The sequence below is a fragment of the Homalodisca vitripennis genome, chromosome 5, assembly GCF_021130785.1.
Source record: "Homalodisca vitripennis isolate AUS2020 chromosome 5, UT_GWSS_2.1, whole genome shotgun sequence".
Lineage (NCBI taxonomy): Eukaryota > Metazoa > Arthropoda > Insecta > Hemiptera > Cicadellidae > Homalodisca > Homalodisca vitripennis.
The window spans coordinates 41,024,923-41,041,165 of NC_060211.1; the positions used below are offsets into that span (position 1 = coordinate 41,024,923).

At 34.9% G+C, this 16,243-nt stretch overlaps 1 protein-coding gene across 1 annotated transcript in view; it reads right to left on the reverse strand.

The window, feature by feature from the left end:
- Positions 1-14,284, reverse strand: part of LOC124362061 (sphingomyelin phosphodiesterase-like) — a 72,509-nt gene extending 58,225 nt beyond the window's left edge. The window contains 1 exon segment of the mRNA XM_046816226.1: positions 14,020-14,284. Coding sequence (XP_046672182.1) covers positions 14,020-14,073 — 54 coding nt within the window. The 5' untranslated portion in view covers positions 14,074-14,284.
- Between the last annotated feature and the right edge of the window lie 1,959 nt (positions 14,285-16,243).

Sequence of the window (16,243 nt, forward strand, 5' to 3'; positions counted from 1 at the left end):
ACAAGGTATCAAAAACCCACTAAAACAATATTGTGATTTCGGGTCATTTTCGTTTAAGGGCCAGCATAAAAGACCCTAGCTTGCCTATTCAAAACTCAGATCACGCGATGCTTGCTCTTTTAGAAAACAAATTAACTCGAGCTTGCAAAGTCCAAGCCCAGATCAACTCACCACGCTTTATTGAACAAGAAAAACTAAGTATAACTCACAGGACTAACGCAGGTTTCATTACAGGCAAAAGATAAGCGGCGCGCGTTTATCACTGATAAGATAAGACGAGTCTATACTAGAAGTAGTACCTGGACTACTACCCTACGAACTAATAAAACAAAAAAAACGATTAAATGCACTGTCAGTCAGGTATAGTATGTTTGTAAGGTGCTGGCCCTTAAACGAAAAAGACCCATGATTTCTTACAGATATGAAGTCATATTTTATATTATGACTTAAGTGAGCAACGCGTTTTAAATAAACATGTATCAAGGATATCAGTAATTTCCTTAGTACATAAAACAAATTATTTACTTCAGTCACATACATACGGCAAAACCCCACAACTTCAGCCGTTTTACGAAAACCTGATTTCAGGATAGTCCATATCCTTGGGAAAATATCGTGTTTTACGCTTTTTCAGTCTTATAACGAAATCTAAAAAATAATGTGACTATAAAAATTAAAAATGAACGGACCAATCGCACCACCTTTGGACAGCCACTTCTACAGTACATGTGCCCTATAAATCTGAGGTATACAGACACTACAGAACAGTATATGGGAAGTATCTGCATGATATCTGTATGGGTAACCTTACATTCGATAGCATGTTATCGCACGTACAAACATGGACGTTTCCCTCTCAGCAGCCTTTCTATCCGTTCAAGAGCAAGAGTATAAGGGATAATGGAGGCCAAATTCAAGGAGTCTTGCCAGCAACCGCAACCAGTATACCGTCGATTACAAGCTATGCCGTTTACAAACTTCAGGAATTCAGGATACCTCTCGGTAGCAACCGATAGGTCGAAGACCTCTGAACCCATTTCCAATACTGGCACTAACACATATCCCGTTTTAATGATCCACTGTATCACACTCCAACGTGTCGGGATCTCCCGGGCCGGCCGACCGAACCGGTTGGGGGCGCTACGTCCACGTGGTGTTGAAAGTGTGCTGCGACTTCGGCGTGGGAGTAACGCAGCTCTCTTCATCTCGGTACAAATCGCGAAATCCTTTAATTCTTCATGTCTTTAAGGCAGAAGAGGCTCGTGTAACATCAAGACTAATCTTCTCTAAAGACTCGATTTGTTCTCTCTAGTTCGGTACGGAATGCCCTGAACGGGATCCTTTCTGAAAAGTGATTAAGGAGCATTTTAAAAGACTTTAAGATATATAGTTTTAAGCCTTCTTTAAAAGCCGGCAAAAAGTTCTTTCTTGAGCTGAAGCCATACTAGCTTTACAGATTTAGACACTTCACATTGTTCGATAGGAGTCACTGTTTACAGAAAAGTTTTCATCCCAAAGTCATCAGTCGTACGGCTTGTAGTAGTTAAGAAATCTGTGATAAATTCACAGGAAGGTAAATAATTTATATACCTTTTAGGTGAACTTCAGAAATGCTCATTAAACTAAAATGACGGACTGGAAATGATCCAGCCAGCAGCAAACACACAATATGCTTGGTTTTTATCAGGTTACGCACTACATTTTCCGCCAACACTACATTTTCCGCCAACACTACATTTTCCGCCAACACTACATTTTCCGCCAACACTACATTTTCCGCCAACAACGGAACAAACGTAGTGGTTACAACAGCTGCTAAATAATGTTTGATTGAAGGCTAACAGGAATACCTCAAAAATTCCTTATTGCTTTCGAATAAATTTTCCGAAAAAAAAAACATCACCCTTTTAAGATATCCCTGTATTTTTGTTAAACTCTTTCCAAAATTTCGTTTAAATCATCTATCTTATTTATTAGATCATTAAAGTTAAATTAATACGAACTCAACTCTTAAAAGTTTAAGGTCACTATTAAATAGATGTTTTATTTTTAGCTGCATACTTTTTATTTCCTCCTGGTTCTCATTCTATTTAAAAGGAAATTAATGTAAGAATCAAACTTTTACATCCTTTAACGTACCTAGCTCAAAGAATGTTTAAAATATTTTATCCACATTTTCGAAAATGTTCACAAAAATATGCACAGTGAGAAATTTAATAAATCAATGTTTTATTCAAACATGCGTCGGGGAGAATCGTCTTATTTGAATCAGAGACAGTTCTGACGCGAGCTAAGTGTGAGTATGAGTCCAGAAGCGCTGTCACTGCGCATGCGCAAATCGCTGTATGACGGCTATTGTTGAATCATGCGTATTTTCCCTAATGACTACACTCGAAGGTAGCGACAATGTTTTGAAGCGAGAAGCCCAGTCTGACGTATTTTTCCTTCACAGAACCGGGGGCCGAAAGTAGATAGTGCTGGAAGGAACAGTGCTAAAAATTAAAGGAAAATTCCATTTTTAGGTATATTATTACAGGTGTGATCATTAAGATCTAACTGTAGTGGAACGACCTTGAGTTTTCCCCCATAAAAACAACGTAAAACCTTGCGCAGTTTTGCGCCCTTATTTTTGATCGTAGCCTTATGGGACATGTTTTCTTTCAAAGATTAATACGCATCCAAAGACTTAATTTTTTGTAAAATGTGTTCTTTTTTACCTTTAAAGTACAGCATAGTTTGAGATTTTTTTCTGAAAACCAAATACAAAATATAAAAAACCACAAAAAAGCGCTTGGACGAGTATTAATTATATCTGACATCTTCTATATAAAATGAGACATCTTCCATAATATTCTGATACCACAAATAAGCCCATAAAGCGCATGTGGTTTAACATTGTTCTTGGGACTACAACCAAGATGGCTGTCAATACAGCCAGCTCTTAAATTTCTGGCATCCAATACGTATATAGCTTAAAGTTTGAAATAAATATAAGCAAAAATACAAATAACATAAGTAAAAGATCAAACTTTTCTTTTAGAGAATATGGGAAAATTGCCAGACAAATACGCTTTATTTTTGTTTTGAATAATTTTAAAATTGCGTCACATACTTACTTAATACTTACGAGTAGATATGGAAATTGAATTTTTACTACTCAACTTTCGTGTCTATTCAGACTTCATCGTTTTAACATCATGTAAAGTGCCTTGACGATCATGTTATGATATAATAAAACACAATTCTACCAATATTTTAAACACAACGTCGAATTAAAGCGAACTTTAAAACCACACAAAGAACTATAACAAAAACATAACGTCAAACATCCGCTCGATGTCGCCACCTGTAGGGACAACAACAATCCCCCCCCCCCACCGGACTTGTACTTAAATCGGAGCAAACATTCTTTATCTGTTGCGTTAATTACGCATATTGTAAGGTGGGTGATTTTTCTCCCTCAGGTACTCGCCCTGTAATTCACCCAAACATTACACTGAACATAACACTCTAAATTGTTTCAAGTGATATAAAACCACTTCCATCAATTTCTCCCAGGGGTCCTAAATATTCTTAAACGTTCTAATTCGATCGTGTACTGTATTTGTAAATAAAAGTTATTCACAACTTTCCCCCAATTATAACAGCGACAGAAATAATAGGACGTAATAATGACGAGCCACTTTCAGGTACTCTTTATCTTCAGGACACAACACTAAGAAGTAGCAGCTAGCACACGTGGTATGATGATAACGGACATGAGGGACACAATACTGTAATTACAATTAAAGAAAATGATAACCGTGTGAAACCAAAACAAATATGATTAGTGATAAAGTCAAAGTTTGACTTTCAAGTTCTTGGAAGTTATAAACTTCAATAAGAAATATTTAAATACTTTATCACAGACAAAAATCTCCCACCGAAAAGATAATTTTAGCAAAGCAACATACTTTATTGCTAATCTGTAAACAAACAAAGCAGTCACTAAAGAATTAGAAAATATCATATCAGACAACTGAATAAACAAATCAGTCGGACCATAAGATAAGGGGTGCATTTTCAGATGCGTAATGGCATAACCATAAATGGATTACCGCTTTAAATCTTAAATGTTTTCATCACTTATATAGAAATCGAGTTGTTAAATGTACGTAAATAAAAACGTAATATTTAAATGTAATTTCTGGTGCTTTCTTATTATTGCACTGAAGAACATCTCATACAATGTGGAAATAATTACTGCAATATAAATCAGGATTTAAAAATGATTCGCAAGTTTAAGAAAAGTAGACCACGCTTGAAAATTATGATGTATTTAAAAATTAGTGAAATGTGACCCAGACAACGTAGTGAGTGACAACTGTGACAAAACTGAATGAAATTCATTGATTGTTTTACACGGAATAGCACCTAAAAAGGATAGATTACGGGACATAAGTCCTCCATGATAATGCTCTTTCCTCATTTTGTTGCAAACCGCCCATCTAAAACATCCGTCTACAAACCGCATATTATGTGCGCACTGCGTCGCGTCGGAATAATTGCTTCTATTTTGTCTACGTTTTTATTTATCTTTGTGTCATTGCATGGTGTAGGCTACTATGTTTTCATCTAAACCTAAAACGAAACGCTAATACGCTGTGTTGTTGATACCTGATGACATCACTGTTGATACGATATCACTGTCTTGATAAAACGCGAATTTACGTCGCAACGACAAAGAACCATCAGAGCGTAAATTAAAAATTAATAATGTATTGTGTTTTTACTAACTAGGTTTATAAATTGTTATATAATATATACACAGGAGACCACTCCTGCTCACCGTGTTTCCCTGCACTCTGCATTCCCTAATTCGTAACTTAAAGATGAATGGATAGTTATTAGATATGCTATCAAATCTCCCTCGTCCTCAACACAAATTCGCGTATGTATTTTTATATTTACGTAAATCATAGTCCCCAAATCTCAGAACTACCTTAGTTAGAAATACTTCAGTGCAGAGCAAAAGTATGTTGCATAACAGCTGAACCTAGAAAAGCCAAACTCGATTACCTTTGTGTGATTGAAAACTACACTACTGTATATTGTTTGTTTAACAAATTTGATAAATTTAGCATTCTCTAACTTGGAAGTAACTAAAAATCATAAAACTCACATCAAGTGGCGCATATATTTTTTTAATGTACTAACGAAAGAGGATGAACAGAGAAAGTTAGAGGTTCCTACCAAATATAGGTACATAATGACTGCCATTTGAAATATTGGATATTGAACAACCCATACATAGATCTGTAAATCTTGATAAAACCCCGGACTGAAAAACTGGAATAAGGATAGAGCTAACTAATTAATTATATTTAGCAGCGAAAATTGCCTTAAAAAGTGTAAAATATTCTAATAAAACATGTAAAAATACAATTAATTGTGAAAGACCACTTGGTTTAGACTAAATTTTAAATATTTATTTTCAATAGCCGATAGTGATTTTCTCCCCAGTCTCTCGCCTTCCCTGGTGGATACGACGTGTATTGTGCAGTGCTGTCTGTTTTGTCCAGTGATATTGTTTAGGTCTATTCCCACCAATCTTGACACTGACATAAGCTTGACTTTTGACGTAAACATTGTTCCGTTGTCAGTTTAGACTCTGTCAAGTTCATCGCCAAACATTGAAGTATTGATTTCTTGTGTATGCTTAACCTTTAGATGTTTTGACGCCTGAAGAGGATAGAAATCTAATCGTCAAAAAGCAGGGTTCTATTTTTGTAACATATAACGATGGCAAATTATCGAACTCCTATTGATGCATCTTTGATTTGACATATCAAAATGATAACCACATATGAAATCTACCTTCTTCCGACTGTACGGAAAGGTTTTTTATGAAACGCTAAATGTAAAAATGTAAAATGAAAAAACAATATTCAACGTGAAAACCAGTGCCATATCTTGGTATGATCTTTCATGTTCTATTTTGTAACAACACCCAAAACCAAAGGCAATGCAAACCTAGACACCTCGCTAGGATTAGTCAACAGAATGCATAGTGATGCGCTACGGCCCGTTGAAACGCGCTGTGAAATCTGTTCCATACGACTTTCGTGTAATATCTCTTCTGTTATTTAAGTTAAGAATATTCGAATTCCAAGTTTTAGTATCATTGCTAGATTTGAAATACGTTAGGTGAATCGGAAGCTATCACGGCACACTACCTATAAATGACATAAGCGCACCTATTACAATAATTTAGCCTACACTATGAAACAACGTTTACCAGTAGAATGCTTCGCCACACTTCTTAAAAATCATCACGGAAAATCAACGAATGAACACGATTCCACAGATACGCTGGTTTCGATAACACGGCGTTCGATTCAATTTTAAGTGATTTTACTGATATCTACTCTCACAAATACAACGCCTTTCTGGAATTGAAAACCTAGCCTAAGTCATATTAAGATTTGAACCAGAGCGGAACATTCTTTGCGGACAATTGCCACTGTAATGTTGCGGAAGCGTTGTGCGTCTTGTGGGAAAGAACAGCGGTCGGTAAGTGTCGAGCGTGAGTGTGTTGTAAGAGGAAGACGGACGGTCGGACCGACAGAAGCATGTTAATCACGGACTAACGGTCCGGGCCGTCTGGCCGTGACCCTCGTCTTTGGAATCACTTGTGAAACGGACGAACATGTAAACTCCGTTTGAAGGGTTAACGAAACCAACAGTACATAGAATCTCCACACAAATTGCAAAGTGATTCGGTCTAATATTGTTCTTAGCAGTATTCAATTTGGTACAGTATGACGCTTCTAGAGTAACCCAGCGACTATGATGTAGAGAGAAATAAACAATGATATATATATATACTTGCAACAATAACTTTCAGTTCTGCATTATAATGCGCATTTATAAATGCGTTTACCAGTTCGAATTCAAATCAAGAAATCAAACTTGCACCCTGTGAATTAACAACGCCTGGAATAGACTCCAAGCAGCGTTTGGGTAAGTTTGAACCCTTTTCTTTCCATTCTGTACTTTTTACTGTTCGTTATTTTTGTATGTATTAATACCTCCCACACCTGACGAAGAGGATAGATTCCAATCCTCGAAACGTTGTGTTATACCTTTTATAACCTTTAACGATGGCAAATGTCCAAAATCCTGTTATCCTTTCAAACCTTCCATCGTCAATAACAAACTATTAAACAAAGAAATCAAGAAACTTGTTACGAATTTTTTATTATGATACAATACTATTTTTAAATACCTTCGCTCTGTGGATGACTCTCAGAAATGCTAACATGCGTTAAATTCAATCTAGTCGGATTGTGATTGTATGACGGTTTAAGACTTATCCTCCCCTGAAGACAGACGTACGAAAAATGTTATCTTTAAGAACATTTCCACTGTATTAAGATATTACAGTAGTGGGTAACGATATTTAATAAAAGACTAAAATCATTTAGTAATAGGCTTGATTTGACGTGATTTCTCGTCAAATTACCTGCTCTTAGATGGAGCTAAAATATAGAGTACAGAATTATTTTTAAATTTATTTTTATGTTTTTTGAAAAAATCAAAATCTTCAGTCAAAAATAGACAAAGATTTAATAATAATCCATTTTGTAATTATTAACATATTCGTACAACCATTACAAATATAGGGTTTAATTTGCACATGTTGAAACTTACCAAGCCTATCTATACGCGGTGTGCTTCAGGAGTCTGATTTGGGGCTCTTGTTGTTCCTAATTACAGCAATAACCATATATAGCCTACCTTTTAAACAGCTAGAGCCTTTTTATTTTTATCGATTACACTACTATGGTTGTGACAGATGACCCCAAGAATCTCAATTATCTTCTAGAATTGTTAAACGTAATGGACTAATAGTGCGGAGCACGTAGTTGTTATAGGGGACTACAATTCTTAACAACAGGAAAAGTCAACGTGGTATTTCAGGGCAATTTAGTTATCCAAAATTGAATTAACGATCAAATAAAAAATCTCAAGGATTTAAATTAGAGTTAAATGTTTGAGTTAAATTAGAACAATACTAGAAATGTGTTTTTAAATCACAAAATAACACTTTTGTATTTTTTTAAACACTTATCACTAAATTCTGATACATTCTAATGTTGAAAACTACTAAATTCAATATTTATAATATAGAAACAATTGTCAGGAGGCATTGCTCTTCAGCCTCGAGGTAAAAATGCTCCTACAAACGAAAGGAAACGAACATGCTTTATAATAGTAGTATATAAATTTCCACTTTAGCAGTTTTAGAATAGGTACTTTACAATTCACACACACAAAAAATAGTAAACACGAATATAAATTTGAAAAAAATTGGAATTGTATTAAAAAAACTTGGAAGTCAAGCATTGTAGACGTGTTAGCATCATCCCAAAACACATTTTTAGGTAGATAAAAACAAGCAACGCTAAAAGATATAAAATATGTAGCTTAAAAGCAGACATGTTGTTCATCATTTGATAAGAGATCTATTACATATTATGAATTATGAGTACTTCAATTCCGAGGAATACTAATTTAACTTATCGCAGCTAAATAAATTTCAACGTCGCAAGTACACATTTTAAAAGGAGTAAAAAAGGTTTTCTACGTGTGCCTTACAATTATTTGTCTGTATTTCATTTTAAAATTTAAATGGATCCTTTCAAAGTTACACAATAAAACTACATACGTTGTGACCAGACACTTTTATGACAAACGTAGTTCGTGTAAACATCTACGGTACTTTCACCTAAGTATGAGTCGCTCGAAGCTAACAGATGAAGAAAATGATTCTTCTTTTCCGTCCTTCTCGGACACAACTGATAAGTGCTTTAATCTAGTCTGCAGAAGAACTCCCGACAGAAGTTCACTCCAATAGAGAAAAGTTTGGCATCTTAACACGGAGATTCGACAACACTATAATTTTCATCCGTCTAAAAGCCCCGTTACTAAACTCTCCTCGAGGGAGAAAGTATTACATTCACGCTCCACTGGTCGCATCCAATAAAAACAGAATGGACACTAGTACATCGTGTGAGGCTGGCCGGCGCGGCGGTCGACGGAGGTATGGAGGGTCGCACCGGTGCTCTAGAAACGACACTTCCGGCCGAGCGACCTACTTCCGGCGCGGTGACGTCACGGGCCCACGTAACCACTCATCAGTGAAATCTCGCCTCAACAGAATAGTGTAATGTGCGACACTGTTTCGAACAAAGACATCTGAGTTGACATGAAAGCTGCAGAATGATACAGCTAAAATCTTTCAAAGTGACAAGACGGCAAAAATAACATTCAGCATGCTATACTGGCTGATGTATATTTCGATTGATTGCTTGCTTCCTATTACCTTTACCTGTATTACAATTTTTTTCTTCGGCCACTTCTCGAGGATTCAGCTTTGCCAGTTTTGAACAGTTTGTGCTATCAGTATCTACGAAACTCAAGTGAAGAATAGGCAGCATACAGTGCCCATTATGACCTTTTCATCTCCAGCAATACCACACAATTCTGAAAATTGTGATTTCACCCCTCTCCCATCACTTCCACCTCCATTACTCCCGAATGGTTGATGTTATTAAATACTTAACCTAAAAAGAACTTATCCGTGTAAAGATTCTAATGGCCCATATAACCTGAGATATGATTGTATGACATTTTCAACCACATTTAGTTACCTGCAAAATTTTAACTCAGTGAATATATTCCAGTAGTGATCGTATAGATCTTTATTGACCAAACAGTATGCCATGCTTTTGAACATTTTAATTTCAACCACCACCACCTTATCATACGTTGCCTATGAATGGTAGATGTTACAAAAATATAATTGTTTATACAAAGTTTCCTGTTAAAACCCTTACAATCTAAGAAGTGTTGAAGATTTTGAAACCTACTTACAGTGCTAATTAAGTAAGACCTATCCAATCTGTGCCGTTTATCGTGTAAATACTGAGTATTTTCCAACGACAGATCTCATAGATTGGATGTGTGGGAATGGCACCCACTAAAACCCACAAGTCCTGGCAGACTAGTCTGTTGCTTCGGTTTCCTGTTGCCCTGACTAAATTCCAGTTACAAAAGTACCGCGCTCTTCCTCATTCTTGATCTTAAACACTCTTCGTACGCGGAAACGTCCTTCAAAGTTGACTGACCGATCAAATCATCTTACCGATAATTGTATCCGGCGAGAGTTGGCCGATATCCACCTCCAGCCGCCTTCCATGTCCTCCCACCTTCTTCTGCACTAGAAGAAAGTATGGCAGGCGTCATCGCTCATGGCATTTCCATACTGGCATACCGAGCTGTTTATCTCGCCTATCTTAAATAGTCAGTCTCAGCAAAAAGTCATGTCCGGTGAGAAACTAGGTATATACAGTAGAAATTTACCTCTCCATGTTTTCATTCCCAACCGTTCTTGTAGGTTCATCTCGCTAGATTTCGCACCAGCCGTCCATGGTGTGCACTTGGACATCACCTCTGCTAAGTGCTCTACTGATTCTGCAAACCGTCGTTCAGCCACAACACGATAAAACGATGCTATCCAAAGAGTACTCCTCCTTGGAACGCTGATTATCTCCTTTCTGTGTCATTCCTGATAGCTGAGTGTTTAGCGTCTCACTGTACCATCCCAAAGACCAGGGTTCGAATTCTGGTATAGGCACGGCGTTTTCGTACCCTAACAAATAGTCGTCTGCTTCTAGCCTAAAGTCAAATGACTTCTTCCTTTGGCGGTCCTTTCGATACGGATCCACCCATCTCGCGATCACATGACATTACGAATTACGCAACGGGCATAAGTATTCGACGTTTGCTCGCAACAGGACCTCCGATAGTGTTAAATGATGCAACTTCCTAGAAGAGGCAATCTCTTTCTGTTTTATCTGCCGCTGAAAAATGATCTCTTGAAAGTTTGGCGTTCAATGTCACTCGTAGGTATCTTACACCACGTTTAGTTTCGACAAATGGCATATGGTTATAACGGATGGTACCCATCCTCCTTCTGGAGAGCACTGTTCTCCGTTGCCAGACTCAGTCGCGACCATCCGTCTATATTAGCTATCAACGCATGACGAACATATGATTCTATAGCACACGAGAGTTTCATCCGGGGGATACTATCATAGACGATGTTCCTCAGATCCCGTCCCAGGAGTGATCCCTAATCCCTAAGCAGCGCTGGATGTAATTTCATCCCCTCGTGGTCGAATATGTAAGCTTCCTATTATAGACGTAGTTTGTATCATTCTCAGTTGCATTGAGCTATCAAAAGTCGTTAAAGTGGAATTGTTACACAATTTTAGTTACTCGGAAAAAAATTATTTTGGGATATTTAGTTTTTATTTGCAATTAAAGTGTAATATCTATTGACAGAAGATGGTCTTCTTCAAAAATCTTTGAAGAATTCAACTGTGTTCAGCTATATTTCGATGCAGTGTGCGCCGGAACATTCAAGTGAGTCGGCTGCCAAATTGCTAATGAAAATAAAAAAGAACCAAAAAAACTTAGACGTTTATTGAAACCTGTCTCGTAAGCTTAAGAACTAAGACTACCTGAGTATTAATTACAAAAAATCCGATTCCAAAATACTTGGTTTTGGATATATAGAAACATCACAATCAAGTGGATTTAAAACCTCAGGTGAAATCTTTGGTAAGCTATAAGAATCAAAGTAAAGGAATCAACACAAAGCCCAGTTACCTCTTTCCAGTCATTCCATATGGTTTTTCAGTAAACACTTCATAGTTGCTTGCTTGTATGTACTCATTGCATGTAAACGATTGCAGTGTTGATGTACTTTATTTGTTTCATTTTAAGGTGATTGTAAGTAGGCTATGAGATAAAATAAATAAATTATACCACATAATTGAATTGTACCAAATCTCTTGTTTTAAAATTCCTTATTATAATAAAACATTCTGGCCGTTTCTATTCCATCATCAAGTACTAATTCATCAGTCTATAATTTACTATGTGCTGGTAGCTATCTTCTCTATCTATGCAGCCTCAAAACATAATTGCAGACAGGTCATACAGATCTTCCAACAAATAAATCTTGATCCTGGCAGCTTAGCAGTGACATTGCTAGAAAGGCTATAATTATCTCCGATTGGGATTAATTCAGTACAACAGCGACCTTCTACTACTACTAGTATTGGAATTAAACTGGATTTGCTAGCAACCTTCATTGGCTATCTAATCCCATATCCCCAGCTTTAAGCTCAATGACATCTCAAAATTGTCAATAAATCCCTTATCAGGCTCAAGGCAACATTATAAATACACTGGATTTCCCAGCTATCTTATCTGGCCAGAGGGTATAAAAGATCACATCTTTTCTCAAAGTTTGGATTGAAGGCTTTTTAAGTGCAGAATTAAATATTATATTTTAACAATAGTACAATTTAATGTATATTAAATTACTACAAATTTTTGGGAATGATAACAGTGGGTTTTTCGTACCAATGAAATTGAATTAATTGTAAAAATTTCATCCATATTATAAGGATGTTATTGAAAAAAGGGGTTAAGCTCAGTTACATAAAAATCATGGCATCAAATTTCGGGTAAAGTTTACAAGAAAATTGAAAGTTTTTGTGGTGGTATTATACAAGTTAGGCTCGCATTTAATCAAAATCAATTAGACATACATAATCCAATTGATCCAACTGGTCTCTATCATGGTTTAGATTGTATTATTTAAATACCCAAAATTAAAGTTCAATACTTATAACTTTTAAAATTAGCATATTAATTAAGATTCGGTTTGATCATTTGGTCAAGTACACAATGGGAAATAGTTACTTATAAAAGTGTACAGTTGTATTGTCCTTAAATCAGCATTTATGAGTAAATTTGACTTAGTATTATTACAACACTAGCAGTTACCCGAAGCTTCACATGTAATATTGTAGGCTTCGTAAGTATATGAGTACTTCTGCTTCAAGTGAATTATATTTCCTAAGCCAATATTGAATTTTCTTTGTTGCCACGATCAATAAAATATGTCAATTAGTATAAATATTATATTAATAACAATTGTAATTTACTACAGTCTTGGTATTTTTTGTGCCATATTGATTTTCCCTTGCTTTCCCGATCACGAATATATATAGATATATTTAAGTTGATGTTCCACTCGTCGGGTCCACATGACAAACATTAATAAAATATTATTCTTCCCCCCAACAATGCAAGAAAGGATCCTGTAAGCTGTCATGAAGATCTACCGGGTCCGCTTATTGCACTCTACCTGAAACGACCTACACTTGTAATTCAGTGTTTTTTAAGGAATGGTGTGATAGTTTTTATCCAAATTAATATTTCAATATTACAATTTATTTAACTTATGATTTTAACTTATTAGTTACAGTAATTTATAACGTAAAACAATAAACAGCAAGAAGTAACAACTTTTATGAGAATTTGAAAATGACGATGAATATGAAGAAATTATGTGAGATAATATTTGTTTAAATGCCTTCAACAAGTGGACCTAACTCCAAGTAACCCACGAGAAGAACCCTTTTTGCAAAAGCAGTTGGTTTTGTGGTTTTTTAACGTTATTATAAAACTGATACGTTATTATAAAAATTGTATTATATTTTTCTTGTTGCTCATGTATTATAATTTTTGTTTTGTACAATTAATATATATGTAGTATAAAATTGTTATTTAATATAAAATGATCAAGTTCGATAATAACAATTGAATAACGAGTGTAGGCCACTTATTAAAGTATCTCGATGCCTCATCTGTATCTAAAAAAGTGTTTTGTTTACGTAATTCAACTAATTAAAATTAGGCAAACAACATGAGAACTCATCTAAAATTCCAAAAGTTTAATTTGTAGTAGCCTATCAATGTTCTAGATTAAGAAATTCCTGTTTATTGTGGCAGAAAGTGTGTATAAAAATTTGAACTAAGAACAACGACAATTTTAATTACTGTGTACTATATTAATTTATGGAATAAAAGTACAGTATACCACTTATTACTTACAATTTCTATAGTGTATGCAGAATTCAGAGCATTAGATATATGGGTTATTTTCATAATATCCTTTTTATCATTGAAATTAAAATGAATTATTTAAAAAGTCATTATATACAAATAAATATTTTGGATTTTAGGCACCGACACCAACATCAAACTATAAAAACTGTAAAACTATCACTATCACTCTCACACAAACTATTTACAAACACAACTCATACACTGTGTAGCCTACGACTAAAACTGTCTGCCAGAACATAACTGCAGACTAAATAAGTAGGATAACAGATGGTTGGAGGGGTAGAGAAATTCAACAAACAGCTGGTTTAGTCTTTTTTTTCTTATGAAGTCAGCTGACTTTGTTCATGAACATAGTTTATTTATAACATGACAACTCACATTCTCTCTACACTTTCGAAATTGTATGAGAAAATTATGAAAAATTTTCGGTATATTTGAAAATAGTGAATAATTAATTCTCAAATCAAATGTTTGGTTTCCAATCTCATAATTATAAGGTTCATAAACTATGCTATTGAGAATATATTTATGAGAATTTGGAAGAAAATTGCATACTAGAGACGTGTTTTTAGACTTACATTCTGATCATTTTTGGCATCAATTTTTGCGTTTTGTTGAGTTCTGGCGAACGCTCAACATAACGTGTAAAAATAATTGCAATTAAAATTATATTCTTATTTGCTCTATTTAACATGCCATTTTGTTATAAAGACGTGTGAGCAAGAATCTTACTATGCTAATAAATTGATTTAAAACATTAAAAATGACAATTTGCCCAACCAAAACTGGAACAAATATCTTTACAGTTCGCAGAATGGAAAACCCTCGGACATCGTAAGACAAATCCAGGGTACATTCCATACCAAGAAAAAGACATTTTGGAAGACTGCCAAAATTATTTTCTTTACTTAACACGAAATGGACTTTATTAGAAAAAATTAAGAACTGTATGAAACTTACGATAACTTATGTATATTTACTGGGTGTGGGGTACTGCTTCATCAAATGCAATACAAAGTTACAAACTTTTACAAATCAAGTACTGAGGATTATTTTGAAATGCTTTTGGTTCGTGCTAAACACTGAAATTCACAAAAAACAATTGAAAATCAAATCATGTTCTAAACTACCCTTTTCCGAGACGTTTCCACAGGTTATGCGTTCGATGTTATAATAAGAAGAGCCCGACTCAAATTCAGATTACTTCAAGATGTGCTCCCACTATAATATGTATTTCCTAAAATAGTGTATTTTAAACACCCGATGTAATACCGTTCTTGTATAAACTGTGCCAGAGGAGCCAAAAGGCTGTTTCGCTATGTGAGTGTATTAATATTCCTAATTTTTATATCAACTTGTAAATATGTTGAATGGTTCATAACAATTTCTCAAAACACGCCATTTTTACTTAGAGTAATAAGTATACGACACTTCATATGTGTTACATAATTAAAACTACGATATAGTTAAAGCATATTGAAAGATATAGTTTATACTTATTTATAAACTAGTTCTCCCAGTTGTATGGAATAGCAGCAAATTAGTTTAAGAATAATAGTACCTATAAACTTAGCTAAACCGTTGACAACTATTTTAAGTGTTTCATTAGAACCTCTAATAATAATTATCTAAAATTTTAATTTTGATCCAACCATCTATTCCAAATGTTATATCTCTACGTCAATATTCTATATAGGTGAATTCCCTTAGATATCTTAACTCTTTCCTTGAGAAATTAAATATTGTTTATTGATATACAATTCCTTTTATTCATCATTTTTGTGTAAGAAGAAGCCGTTCCACTTAACCTTTATTCTGCCTGTCATCATGTACGATGATTATTTATTCACTGACTTGTACGATGATCTTATCAAAGCAGAATAAGAAGATAGTACATGTTCGATGGTACTGGTAAAAAGTGCTGTGATCACAGACAGGATTTGAACCTGTATTATCTCTAGCACTGATCGAATGTAAGAAGAATAAAAATGTAAGACGCCTTAGACATTGCAGCAATCTACCCTCCGTAACTCTCGGTAATCATGATCTCAAAAAGTAAACATGAGCCACGGTTTTAGAAGCAAATGTTATTTTCCCATTTATGGTGAGATAAGCACAACTATTTAGCAATCAAATAGTATGATTTATACTTAAACAAAGAAACTAAGTTTATAAGGACAAAATAAAATACATCTTATTGACAAAGCGT